The 15,076-nt window shown below is 37.1% G+C and overlaps 1 protein-coding gene across 1 annotated transcript; it reads left to right on the forward strand.

The window, feature by feature from the left end:
* The first annotated feature begins 12,932 nt into the window (after positions 1 to 12,932).
* LOC111784657 (protein NUCLEAR FUSION DEFECTIVE 4-like) lies at positions 12,933 to 14,708 on the forward strand. The gene has a single exon (XM_023665291.2). The coding sequence runs from the start codon at positions 12,933 to 12,935 to the stop codon at positions 14,706 to 14,708; it is 1,776 nt and encodes a 591-aa protein (XP_023521059.2).
* Positions 14,709 to 15,076: the final 368 nt, after the last annotated feature.

A 15,076-nucleotide genomic window follows, 5' to 3' on the forward strand; every position in this document is an offset into this window, starting at 1 on the left:
TGCTATGAAAATAAGAGTCATATCTTTGCTTAGAAGAGCTTGCAAGATGCTTAAATCTTCTCCTCTTTATGGCTTCTTATATACATGTGAGACACTCGGCAAAGAAATTTCTAAAATTTCCTCAAGTTGCTCACGCGGAATCGAAACAAGAACAGAAGAATTCATAGTTTGTTTACCGAGTTTGAAGAGAAAAAGTTCTTCTTTAATAGCTATCATAAGGGGCAAACAAAAATTAAGATGACGATGACCGCGATGCCACTGGCATAGCCAGCCTGAGAGAAAACAATGTTTTTCTGGGTTATGGTGAGAAACAAGAGGAAGACCGCTATCTCTATGGCCACGTAAAGCAAGTAGTAGAACACTTTGAGCTCCTGTGGATGCTTTCGAGCTTTGATTGTCCGAATTGGAAGAAAACACAAGAAACATACAATGGAGGGTAGCCATGAAAGAAGGAGGAGAAGATCGATAGAATTTTTTTTGCCTTGCTACATTAATTTGAGTTAGGATGGCCCCACCGAGGCCAACGAAACCCTTGAGAAGGCCCAAAATGATACCGCGTTGATCAGAAAAATTTCCAACGCTGGTGACCATAACAACGATGTTGGGGAAGTTCTGTGAACTTGAAGTAATATAGATGTAAACAAACATTAGCCATAAATGGGGTTTTGGGACGTAGTTAGAAACAGAGAGCCAAATCATAAAGTAACTGAAGAAATTGGAGGATATCCCCACAAGGAAAAGCATCCACGGCGGAGCCACCTCGGCGAAAAGCCCGGCAAAAACTCCGAGGTTGGAGCCGAGATCTTTAGCGAATCCCAAGGTATTAAGTTGGGTTTGATTGTAGTCAAATTTTGTTTTTAAGAGTTTAGAGTATGTTCCGAATAAGTAAGGTGAACCGCAACCAATCATGATTAGAAAAGATGTGAACATTGAAAACCATCATCCTTCAACAACTTGTTTCACAAATAGCTAACTTTCTACTCCACGGTTGTCTCCCATGGTCACCGATCGGGCTAATGGGTACTAGAATTTGATTATTGATCAAGAATAAGAGGAGTCAGTGGTGGCTGAGAATGGAGAATAAAGAATGAAAATTGGGAATGAGATTTTGGGTCCCAATTTGGTGCCGTATAAAGGAAATTCAGTTCCACAGTTTATGTACCAAACATCTTACCTAAGCGTAACAAAGGCAGAGTTTAATAATGGAAAATGGTTTTTCAAGCTGAAACAGATAGCAACTTCCTCTCCTACACCCTGTCAACAATGAGCTTTCAGTTGAGCTTGAACTTGGACAAAAGGATAAAAATAAATAAATCCGAAACAACAACTCACCCCTTCCATAACATCAATTGTAGTTCTTGGTGTCAGATTCATTTTCATCCCTCTAACAATCTAATTTCACCTTCACAACAATCTAATTTCATTAAAGATGTAATTTTTTTCATTAACATGACGGAGAACTAAAGATTATATATGACAAAACCAATAGTATCACCCATCTACTTTGAGATAAGTTTTCACAAGTGTTCTCAAAATATATGAGAAGTATATAAATAAATCTAGATCAATCCTAGTGAGAGGGGATTCTAAAAATAGAATGACTAAAAAACTTAAAACAATTTAAAGTTACTATCTATATCAACCATGTGCATCTTCATTTTCAATGAGTCAACAATGTGCAAATTCTTGAAAAATAATTTCCTAGAAAATAAGCATGCTTGCAATAAAACTTGTTTTAGATAATTGATAGTGAGTGTAAGCACGTCTCAGGTCAATAAAGTTAAATTTTTTAGAATACCCAAAAACTACAATCAAAATGCTCTAATACTAATTGTTGTAACAGAAGCGAAAGCAAGATCGATAGCACTCACACACCCACAAACAGAAACTAAACAAAGAGAAGCAAAAATTGATGATGTTTGGAGAAAAAAATTCTCTTACATCCATGAGGGGTGACAAATCTTAATAATTAAAGTGTTTACAAAGTGTATATCTCACACTCTCCCACTACAAAGTCTGTCAAACAAAGTTCCTTCCATATGTCACTCAACAAAGACAAAAATGACATTCAAACTCAATACATCTCAATCATCCTAGACAACCTTTAATATATGCATAGAATCATTAATGTCATACCTGAATCAAGATGATTCATGTATCAAAATGAAAGATGAATCAAAAGGTTTATGAACAAAATAAATGAGAGATGAACCAAATAGATGATAGTTATGAACCAAAAGAGTTATGAACCAAATAGATGAGAGTTATGAATAAAAGGTTACAAATAGAATAAATGAGAGTTGTGAACCCAATAAATGTAAATAGAGATGCATGAACCTATTCTTCAAAACAACTTTTGTCATAAATTATATTGTTATGAACATATCGAAAAAGATATAGATCGAAGGTGAAGAAAATAGAATGTTAGAAGGGTGAAAATGCATCGATGACACTAGGAACGACAAATGATGTTATGGAAGGGGTGGGTTGTTGGGGGTTTATTTATTTTTATCCATCTTGGCTAAGTTCACCTGAAAGCTCACGGTTGACGGGGTGTAGAAGAGGAAGTTGCTGTTTATTTCAGCTTGGGACACAATTTTCCATCACTAAACTCTTCCTACGTTGCTTTAGGTAAGATGTTTGGTACGTCAACTGTGGAACTGAATTTCCTTTATAGGGAACCAAATTGGGGACCCGAAATCTCATTCCCAATTTGCACTCTTTGATCTTTATTCTTTGTTCCCCATTCCTCATTCCTCATTCCTCATTCCTCATTCTCATTCTCATTGTTATTCTCATTCGCATTCAACGCTGACTTCTCTTATTCCTAATCAATAATCAATTTTTAGTGACCCATGGATGACAACCGTGGGACAGAAAGTTGGCAATTTGTAAAACAAGTTGTTGAATGACGATGGTTTTTGGTGCTCACCTCCTTTCCGATCATGATCGGGTGTGGTTCACCATACTTGCTTGGAACATACACCAAACTCTTAAAAACAAAATTTGATTACAACCAAACCCAACTTAATACCTTGGGGTTCGCTAAAGATCTCGGCTCCAACCTTGGAGTTTTTGCCGAAATTCTTGCCGAGGTGGCTCCACTGTGGATGCTTTTCCTTGTGGGGATATCCTCCAATTTCTTCAACTACTTTATGATTTGGCTCTCTGTTTCTAACTACATCCCAAAACCCCATGTATGGCTAATGTTTATGTTGGGATATGGAGCCTGATACCTAGATCTGGCAGAGAGATATATTTGGGAGATATTTCGTAAAGATCTAGTAAACATATATTTGGAGATATTTGATAGAGATGTATTTATTAGATTATATCTACATAAATCTTTGGAAGCTATATTTAGTAAATTGAAACCATATATATACCCATCAGGCAGGGCTCTTAAAATGTATTTTTCTTCATTCTCTGTATTCTATCTTGTTGTACATACCTCCTCATTGTATTTTCTCTCTCCTGTTCTTTGTGTTCATCTTGATCGAGTGTGTGCATTGTTGAGCGATCCTAACAATTGGTATCAGAGCTAACAACTAGTATGATTCTAACAACTGGTATCAGAGCGAGGTAAAATTCACTAGGATCTGTGAAGATGAAAATTTCAAAGATTGGAATTAAAAAGTTTGATGGACCCGATTTCAGTTTTTGGAAGATATAGATTGAAGACTGTCTGTACTAGAACGGTCTTCACAAACCCCTGTTGGGGGTGAAGCTGGATATTATGACCACGGAGCAGTGGAGGCTCAAGAATCATCAGGCCTTAGGGTTGATCTGGTTGACGCTGTCCAAAAACGTGGCGTTCAAAATTATCAAGGAGAATACAACGTCAGATCTGTTGAAGGCGCTGTCGAATATGTACAAGAAACCGTCGACTATGAACAAGGTGTATTTGATGCGAAGGCTGTTTAATCTATAAATGTCTGAAGGTGGATCTGTTGCTGGTCATATAAATGAATTCAATATGATTACAAGTCAACTAAGTTCGGTGGATATTAATTTCGAAGATGAAATTAAGGCATTGATTTTGATGTCATCTTTACCCGAGTCGTGGGATACTATATGTTGCCACGATCAGCAGTTCACAAGGATCTGATGAAGTGAAGTTTGATGAAATTCGAGTGTAGTTCTTAGCGAAAGTATTCGCAAATGGGAAATCGTAGATTCATCATGCAATGCTCTCAGTGTTGATCGAAGGGGAAGAAGTAAATCAAAGAGCCCAAACAATGGGCGATCAAAATCAAGGAACCGAGGAAAATCTCCAAACAAACCAAATGTAAAGTGTTGGTGTTGTGGAGAAAAAGGTCACTTTCGGGCAGATTGTACAAAGAGGAAACAGAATCACAAATCAGAATATGACGATAATTCGGTAAATTCAGCAGAAGACATTGGCGATGTTTTAATCCTCAACGTGGATAGTCCGATTAAATCCTGGATTTTGGATTCAGATGCATCTTTTCATTCGTCTCCAAATAAAGAGTTGTTTCGAAATTTCAAGTCTGAAAGTTTCGAAAAGGTGTATCTTGCTGACAACAAAGATTTGAAGATCGAAGGAAAAGGGGGTGTCTGCATAAAAACTCTGGCAGAAAATCAGTGGACATTAAACGATGTAGATATATTCCTAGTCTCAAGAAGAACCTGATCTCTATTGGTCAGTTGGATAGCATAGGTTATGCAACAAAGTTTAAGAAGAGTTCGTGAAGATTGTGAAGGGTGCTATGGTGGTAGCACGTGGCACAAAATCTGGAACTTTGTACACCACTACAGGGTGTATGGACATGGCTGCTGTTGCTGAGAGTGCTTCAAATTCAAGCCTATGGCATAATAGACTTGGACATATGAGCGTTAAAGCAATGAAGATGCTGGAAGGAGTTTTGGGACGTCTGAAATCTGTTGATATAAGTCATTGTGTGAACTGCATTATGAGCAAACAGAAACGAGTTAGCTTCACAAAAACTGTCAGAGAATTGAAGGAAAGTACCGAGACAACAAAGCAAGTGAGAGTTGAGGTTGAGTTGCAGAACAATTCACAGAGCGATGTTGTAGCAGATACTCAAGAAACTCCTGAGACTGTTGCTGAGAAACCAGAGGGAAGCAAGTGGGAGTTGAGGTTGAGTTGCTGAAAGATTCACATAGTGATGTTGTAGCGGATACTCAAGAAACTCCTGAGACTCTTGCTAAGGAACCAGAGGTGAAGCAAGTTGGAGTTGAGGTTGAGGTTGAGTTGTTGAAAGATTCACCTAGTGATGTTGTAGCTAATACTTAAGAAACTCATGAGACTGTTGCTGAAGAATTGGAAGAGGAGCAAGTGACACCTGAGCAGGTGTTGAAAAGATCATCCAGAGTCATCAGATTCCAGATAGGTATGTACCTTATTTACACTATCGGTTGGTGACTAATGAAGGGGAACGAAAGCCCCTTGATGAGGCCCTACAGTTGAAGGATACAACTAAGTGGGAGCAAGCTACGGATGATGGAATGTCTAGGCTTCAAAAATGTGTTGCTCTTTCATCTACTAAGGCTTAGTACGTGACAATAGTTGAAGCTGGAAAGGAGATGATACGGATGACAGACTATCTAGATGAATTGGGCAAGAAGCAGCACGAGAATATTCTTTATACAGATAGTTAGTGTGTCATACAGTTGGTTAGGAACCCGATTTATCATTCAAAGACAAAACACAGAAAGCGATACCATTTCACTAGCAGGTTAGTGGAAGATGGTGATGTGTTAGGAGGAGATAGAGGGTGCAAAGAATCCAACAAGCATTTTGTGTTGATGCTGGAACATTGAAGTTGTGCAAAACCTCAAGTGGTATGGTACAGATTGATAATGAAATTCTTGGTTGACTGGATCTGTCTCCAAATGGGAGATTGTTAGGGTTGACTAGATCAATCTCCAATTGGGAGATTGTTGGGGTTGACTGAATCAGTCTCCAGATTGTTGGGATATGGAGTCTGATGCCTAGATCTGGTAGAGATATATTTGGAAGATATTTCGTAAAGATCTAGTAGAGATGTATTTCGAAGATATTTCGTAAAGATCTGGCAGAGATATATTTGAAGATATTTCGTAAAGATCGGATAGAGATATTGTTAGGCTATGGAGCCTGATGTTTATTTATAGCTTAGTCAACGATTATACATAGTAAAACTATATTTAGTAAATGACATATAAAGTAAATTGTCATTTATATAAATAGTTATGTATAGTAAAAAGCTATATTTGGTAAAGCTATATATGATAGATAGTTATATATAGTAGATGGTTATATCTTGTAAAACTAGATATAGTAAGCTAAACCATATATATATCCCCTCAGGCAGAGCTTTGAAAATGTACTTTCTATGTTCTTTGTATTCTCTCTTACTGTACATACTTGGAGTCATCAATACAATTCCTTTAGCCAATATTCTCCTTGCATTTTCTCTATCCTATTTTGTGTTCATCTAGATCGAGTGTGTGCGTTGTTGTGCGATCCTAACAACTGGTATCAGAGCTAGGCAGAAGTCACCACAATCATCGAAGATGGAAAGCTTAAAGATTGGATTGGAATTGAGAAGTTCGATGGATCCAATTTCAGTTTCTGGAAGATGCAGATTAAAGATTATTTGTATTAGAAAGATCTTCACGAACCCTTGGTGGGGGTGAAGCTGGATACCATGACCATGGAACAGTGGAAGCTCAAGGATCGACAGGCATTAGGGTTGATCTGTTTGGCGCTATCCAGAAGTGTTGCGTTTAACATCATCAAGGAGAAAACAACGTCAGATCTGTTGAATGTGCTGTCGAATATGTACGAAAAACCGTCGGCTATGAACAAGGTATATTTGATACGAAGATTGTTTAATCTACAGATGTCTGAAGGTGAATCTGTTGTTGATCATATTAATGAATTCAATATAATTGTTAGACAACTGAGTTCGGTGAAAATTAATTTCGAGGATGAAATTAAAGCGTTGATTTTGATGTCATCTTTACCCGAGTAATGGGATACTGTTGTTTCCTCAATCAGTAGTTCCCGAGGATCTAGTAACTGAAGTTTGATGAAATTTGAGATGTAGTTCTCAGCGAAAGTACTCGCAAACGAGAAATTGGAAATTCATTTGGTAGTGCTCTCAATGTTGACCAATGGGGAAGAAGTAAACCGAAGGGCCCAAACAAAGGGCAATCAAAATCAAAGAACCGAGAAAAATCTTCAAATAGACCAAACGTAACGTGTTGGAATTGTGGAGAAAAATGTCACTTTCGGACATATTTTACAAGACCAAAGAGGAAGCAGAATCACAAATCTGGAGATGATGATGATTATATAAATTCAGAAGAAGACATTGAGGATGCTTTAATCCTTAGCGTGGACAGTTCGATTGAATTCTGAATTTTAAATTCAGGTGCATCTTTTCATTCGTCTCCAAATAAAAAGTTGTTCCAAAATTTCAAGTCTGAAAATTTCGAGAAGATGTATCTTTGCAACAACAAAGAGTTGGAGATTAAAGGAAAAGGGGATGTCTGCATAAAAACTCGGACAAGAAATCAGTGGACATTAAAGGTTGTTAGATATATTCCTGGTCTCAAGAAGAACTTAATCTCTATTGGTTAGTTGGACAGCATAGGTTATGCAACAAAGTTAGGGAAGAGTTCATGGAAGATTATTAAGGGTGCTATGGTGGTATGAACATAGCTGCTATTGCTGAGAGTGCTTCAAATTCAAGTCTACGGCACAATAGACTTGGACATATGAGCATGAAAGGAATGAAGATGCTGGCTACGAAAGGAGTTTTAGAAGGTCTGAAATTTGTTGATGTGGATCATTGTGAGAACTACGTTATGAGCAAGTAGAAACGAGTTAACTTCACAAGGACTGCTAGAGAATTGAAGAAAGTGGGAGTTGAGCTTGAGTTGCAGGGAAACTCACTAAGTGATGTTGTAGCAGATACTATTGAAACTCTTGAGACTACTGCTGAGGAACCAATTGTGGAGCAAGGTTCCAAGACCACGAAGCAAGTGGGAATTGAGCTTGAGTTGCAGGGAAACTCACCTAGTGATGTAGTAGATACTCATTAAACTCTTGAGACTACTGCTGAGGAACTAGATGTGGAGCAAGGTTCCAAGACAACGAAGCAAGTGGGAGTTGAGGTTGAGTTGCGGAAAAAATCACCTAGTGATGTTATAGCAGATACTCAAGAAACTTCTGAGACTGTTGCAGAAGAACCAGCGGTAGTGCAAGTAACACCTGAACCGATGTTGAGAAGATCATCCAGTACTATCAGAGTACCATATATGTATGTACCTTCATTACCCTATTTGTTGCTAATGAAAGGGAACCAGAGCCCTTTGATGAGGCCCTACAATTGGAGGATACAACCAAGTGGGAGCAAGCCATGGATGATGGGATGTCTAGGCTTCAAAAATGTGCTGTACTGAGGCTGAGTGCATGGCAATAACAGAAGCTGGAAAGGAGACGATATGGATGACTGACTATCTAGAAGAATTGGGCAAGAAGCAGCACGAAAAAATTCTTTATAGAGATAGTCAGAGTGCCATATAGTTGGTGAGGAACTCGATCTATCATTTAAAGACAAAACACAGAAGGCAATTCAATTTCACTCGTAGGTTAGTGGAAGATGGTGATGTGTTTGGAGAAGGTAGAGGGTGCAAAGAATCCAACAAACATGTTGACAAAATGTGTTGATGTTGGAATATTGAGGTTGTGCAAAGCATCAATTGGTATGGTGCCATGAAGATGCTCATGGTCGTTTGAGAATGAAATTCTTGGTTGACTAGATCCGTCTCCAAGTGGGAGAATTGTTAGGCTATCGAGCCTAATGCTTATTTATAGCTTAGTCAACAGTTATACATAGTAAAGCTATATTTAGTAAATGACATATAAAGTAAATTGTAATTTATAGTAAATAACTGTAAGGTAAAGCTATATATGGTAGATAGTTATATATAGTAGATGGTTATATCTGGTAAAACTATATATAGTAAGCTAAACCATATATATATCCCTCGGGCAGAGCTATGAAAATGTACTTTCTATATTCTCTGTATTCTCTCTTACTGTATATACTTGGACTTATCAATACAAATCATTTAGCTAATATTCTCCTTGCATTTTCTCTATCTTGTTCTTTGTGTTCATCTAGATCGAGTGTGTGCGTTGTTGTGTGATCCTAACAGATATATATGGTAGATATTTGGAAATATTTGATAGAGATATATTTGTTAGATATATCTTGTAGGATTAAATCTTTGGAAGCTATATTTAGTAAATTGAAAACATATATATACCTCACTAGGCGGTGCTCTCAAAATGTACTTTTCTTCCTTTTCTGTATTCTATCTTGTTGTACATATCTGAAGTCATCAAAAATAAAACTTTTAGCCAATATTTCTCATTTTATTTTCTCCCTCATGTTCTTTGTGTTCATCTTGTTCGATTGTATGCGTTGTTGAGCAATCCTAACAATTGGTATTAGAGCTAACAACTGATATCGATCCTAACAGTTTGTTTACATCTATATTACTTCAAGTTCACAGAACTTCCCCAACACCGCCGTTATGGTCACTAGCGTTGGAAATTTTTCTGATCAACGCGGTATCATTTTAGGACTTCACAAGGGTTTCGTTGGCCTCCATGGGGCCATCCTAACTCAAATTAATTTAGCAATTTACGGCAACCAAAATTCTATCGATCTTCTCTTCCTTCTTTCATGGCTACCCTCCATTGTATGTTTCTTTTGTTTTCTTCCAATTCAGACAATCAAAGCTCGGAAGCATCCACAAGAGCTCAAAGTGTTCTACCACTTGCTTTATGTATCCATAGCGATAGCGGTGTTCCTCTTGTTTCTCACCATAACCCAGAGAAACATTGCTTTCTCTCAGGCTGGCTATGTTATCTGCGACTGAGTGTGAGGAAATCGTTGACGGAGGAAAAAGCCGAAGATATTGTTGGGAGAAGAAAATAACGGAAGAATAAAGAGAGAGACAATATTTGCGTTGAAGACTCAATATCTGTTTGTCGTTCAATTGTCATATTTAAATAACAGTATATCCTAAAAATAGGAAAAAAAAAATGGCAACTCAATTAAAGCCCTCCCACGCGTGGCTATTCCACTCTTAATTTATGTGGCTTTAACTAAGAAATAGGGATCACTCGAACAATAGAAAAATAGGAATGGCTTAACTTAGGGATTTATCTAATAGGCTATGTTGGTGACGACGCAGTCATCGTCGTTTTAATCTGTTTACCCCTTCTGATAGCTATTAAAGAAGAATTTTTTCTCTTCAAACTTGATAAACAAACCATGAGTCCATCTGTTGCTATTCAAATTAATTGTGAGCAACTCGAGAAAATTTAAAAAATTTCTTTGCCCAGTGTCTCAATATGTACCCCAAACAGGAGAAGATTTCAGCATCTTGCAAGCTCTTCTAACCAAAGATTTGGCTCTTATTTTTATAGCAACGGTTTCTGTATGTGGGTCGTCCATTGCAGCCATTGACAATCTTGAGCAGATCGCCGACTCACTTAAATATCCAACTCATTCCATAAGTATTCTAGTTTCATGGATTTCCATAATAAATTTCTTTGGTCGGGTCTTCTCTGCTTTCATCTCTGAAATCCTTATAACCAAATACATTTACCTCGCCCTTTCATGTTCGGTCTTACCCAACTTTTCACCCGCACCTGCTTGCTCTCCATCGCCTTCCCTTTTATAAATTCAGTCTATGTAGCTTCATTGATCATTGGGTTTGGCCTTGGAGCCCAAACTCCATTGATATTGGCCATAATCTCTGATCTCTTTGGCCTCAAACATTACTCGACACTGCTCAACTGTGGGCAACTGGCAGTCCCACTTGGATCATATATAATGAACATGGAAGTAGTAGGGAAGTTTTACGATGCTGAAGCCACTAAAATAAAGAATGTGAAGAACGGGAAGAGTCTAACTTGCATTGGAACTCATTGCTTTAGTGAATCGTTCATGATTTTGGCTGCAGGGACTTCGTTTGGAGCGATGACTTCGTTTGTGCTGGGTTATGGAACTCGAGACTTCTACAAAGGCGATATATATAAAAAATACAGAGATGACATGAGGGTTACGCAGTCGAACGTGGAATTATATTCTTCTGGTGAGGAAAAAAAAATGATGATGGAAGTAAATAAGAGAAATTGCACAACAAAAACATACCTACTTTAGGGCATTCTTTTTTCCTTTTAACTTTTTAATTTTGTATGTATATGTTTTATCCTTTTTAAAAGATGGCTTGAAAACGTGACAATTTATTAATATAATCAAGGACAGTTACATGACTAGTAAAACAAATTGTGTATATTGAAGAATGGAATTTGAAATTTAAGATTTTTAAAATATTAGTAGTTTATATATATAGAATATCTAACTGTCTTTTATTTCATGCACTGACATATTTTATATTTGATAATGTCGACATATTTCATATTTGATATGTCAACAATAACAATATCTATAATGACTCTCTTTTGAGATATCCAAAGTCACTTGGAATAAAAATGGACATTAATTTCTATAATTTAAATAAAAATGGAGTTTATCAAATAGAAATTTAGTTTTTTCCTTTCTAATTTCTTACTTGGTCCTTTTATCTTCTAAAATAGTATAAATAATAAATAACTTGGAAAGAAGAAAGAAAAGATTTTTTTTTTTTTTTTTTTTTTGAGTGATAGTGAAAAAGTTGACAAAGTCACCCATATGGCCACTCGACACAATTGTACATGAGATTGTCATATACAGCTCCTCGTTCAATTCTTTCGAAGTCATTGGATCCATTTTCTTGTTCGTGAATCTCCTCCCCCTTTCCATTCCATCCCGAAGAGTGACCGACTTCATGTGAGTAGGACTTCATCTACAACATAATCGACCATTTTCTTGACTAGAGAACAATCTCAACAAAGTAATCACTAATCTATAATTACAACATATTTTTTTTTAAAAGGACATAACATTAATTTTTGTTTTGAACATAAAAATAAAATAGAAAATTTATAATGGTTAACAAAAGCCATGAATTGCTTATATATATATATATATATATATATATAAAATGTAAGTATCGTAAAAATTCCGGATAACCTACTCACAATGATGAAATGTGATGTCAATGATGTCAAATATCCTCACAAAATTTTCATGTTATAACTCGAACCCAAGAAAAAAAATATTATAAGAACCCATGGAAAGAAATCTACGGGAGATTAAAAGAGGAGAAACTTAGAGAAAATTCATAGAATACTCTATTTAAGAAAGTTGATGAGTATTTTTTGAAACTTAATATTAACGATTTTAAAAAAATTAAATGCTTTTTTTTTTTTATAAATACATATATTCTTATTAATTTAGCCATATAATATTAGGTATACAATTGATATTTTGAATATAAAGTAGATACTGATATATAGTGTATACGAGTAATATATCAGTAATATATTGGCACTCATTCAAAAATGCAATTTTAGCATAACATTGATGTACCATAGTCCATCAAATGGTCACTTATCCAAAATTTATTTCAAGAATAAGACATTAGTGTATAAATAATATATCTCTATTATTAATGTACTCATGATTGATATATTCTCTATTTCGTGCTCTTCATTTAGATCTAATCTTTATATCGAATTATGAGTTAGTGGGATTCTAATATTTTCCTGAATGGTTAGTTGTAGTTGTTGTGATATCATTGGTTAGGAAGTTTTGACTTCCTTACAACTTGAATGACACCAACGGTTAAATTATACAGATGTCAGATGAGACAGGTATTTGTTACACAAACTGAAGAACTGAATTCCTTTTATTAACCCACCAAATTAAACACAATTCTCACTTCCAATCTTCTCCGCAGCTCTCCTCTTCCATTACCAACCATTCTTTGTAGCAATGGCCGACAACTCTTTACCAGAAAGCTGGCGTTTTATCAAACAAGTCGTCGAAGGACGATGGTTTGCGGTATTCGCCTCCTTTCTAATCATGATCGGAGCTGGTTCAACCTACATTTTCGGAACATACTCAAAAGCGATAAAGTCGCAATTCGATTACAATCAAACACAAATCAACACATTAGGATTTGCCAAAGATCTCGGCTCAAACTTCGGAGTTTTCGCTGGCCTTCTCGGCGAAGTTGCTCCACCGTGGGTTCTATTCCTCGTCGGCTCAGCTCTCAACTTCTGGAGCTACTTCATGATTTGGCTCTCCATCACCGGCCGTATCGCCAAGCCCCCGTTTTGGGAAATGTTCCTTTTCATCTGCGTAGCTGCAAATTCACAAAATTTCGCCAACACCGCCATTTTGGTCACGAGCGTTCGAAACTTCCCGGACCGACGAGGCATCATTCTCGGGCTTCTCAAAGGTTTCGTTGGGTTCGGAGGTGCTATTTTGACTCAATTCTATTTAGCTCTTTACGGCCATGATAACCCAACCAATTTGGTGCTTCTTCTCTCTTGGCTACCAACCGTTGTGTCTATGTTGTTTTTTCTCTCAATTCGACCAATCAAAGTCCGTAAACATCCAGATGAGCTTAGAGTTCTTTACCATTTGCTTTATGTGTCCATAATTTTGGCGCTGTTTCTCTTATTCTTAACCATAACCCAAAAACAAACAGTGTTTACTCAAGAAGCTTACATGAGCGGCGCCACCGTCATCATCGGCTTATTGCTTATCCCTCTTTTGATAGCCATTAGAGAAGAGTTCATGCTCTTCAAACTCAACAAACAAACCCTAAATAACAATCCTACCGTCCCCATTTTAATGCCGGAGCACGAGCCTTCCCCCAAAGCCCCACCCACAATACAGCAAATTCCCGAAGCTTCAACCTCGTGTTTCTCAATGACATTCAAAAAGCCACAAAGAGGTGAAGATTTCACCATTTTACAAGCTTTATTCAGCAAAGACATGGCGCTTGTTTTCATAGCCACACTTACTGCCTGTGGCGCATCAATTGCAGCCATTGATAACTTAGGTCAAGTTGGTGAATCACTTGGCTATCCATCTCAATCAATAAGCATATTCGTTTCATGGGTTTCGATATTCAATTTCTTCGGTCGGGTCTTCTCCGGTTTCATCTCGGAAGCGCTTATGACCAAATACAAATTACCCCGTCCTCTCATATTCGCTTTTTCCCATCTTTTAACTTGCATTGGCATTCTCTTTATTGCCTTCCCATATAAGGGTTCCGTTTACGCAGCGTCCTTGATCATTGGGTTCGGATTTGGAGCGCAAGTTCCAATGGTGTTCGCCATAATCTCGGAACTCTTCGGCCTCAAATATTACTCGACAATCTTCAATTGTGGGCAATTGGCTGTCCCAATTGGATCTTACATACTGAACGTTGATGTAATTGGGAAGTTGTATGACATTGAAGCAGCAAAGCTTGGTGGGGTTAAGAATGGGAAGGGGCTAACTTGCACGGGCACTCCTTGCTTTAGTGGGTCTTTCTTGATTTTGGCTGTGGTGGTATTGTTCGGAGCAGTGGTTTCGCTTGTGTTGGCTTATAGGACTCAAGACTTTTACAAAGGCGACGTTTATAACAAGTATAGAGAGGACATGTGGATTCCTCAATCGGATATGGAATTCTATTGTATAGATGACAGGAAGAAAGGTGGTAACAATTTACCACGGATGGATATGCCGCCCAAATATAATTTTCTCAAGCTTTAATGTAGTTGGTGTGTCGCCAAATCTTGTCAAGTATTGTATTCTTTGCCTTAAACATTTCGTTTAGGCACATAATTGAAATTGATATCTAAATTTCAAGCTAAAAATTTCTATATGATCATATCAACCAAGGTTGTCAAATAGCTTTGGATATGGGTCTCATGCCATTGGGACGAAACTCTATTCGTGTTTGTAATTTGCTATTCTTTATGGAAACGGGCATAATTTTCTATTCTCTTTCTTAAGTTATTTGTTTTTGTTGAAATCTCTACCTAGGCGATCTTTATATACGCCTTTTGCAACATTCTCCATGTACCAAAGTATTAAATAATGAATTTGCCGAATATATATACTATCGTTATGGTGATTCA

The sequence above is a fragment of the Cucurbita pepo genome, chromosome 20 (genome assembly GCF_057944985.1).
Source record: "Cucurbita pepo subsp. pepo isolate OVF chromosome 20, ASM5794498v1, whole genome shotgun sequence".
NCBI classification, from domain to species: Eukaryota; Viridiplantae; Streptophyta; class Magnoliopsida; order Cucurbitales; family Cucurbitaceae; genus Cucurbita; species Cucurbita pepo.

Coding starts and splice junctions, on each gene's coding strand:
- LOC111784657 (XM_023665291.2), top strand. CDS start 12,933: ATGGCCGACAACTCTTTACCAGAAAGCTGGCGTTTTATCAAACAAGTC.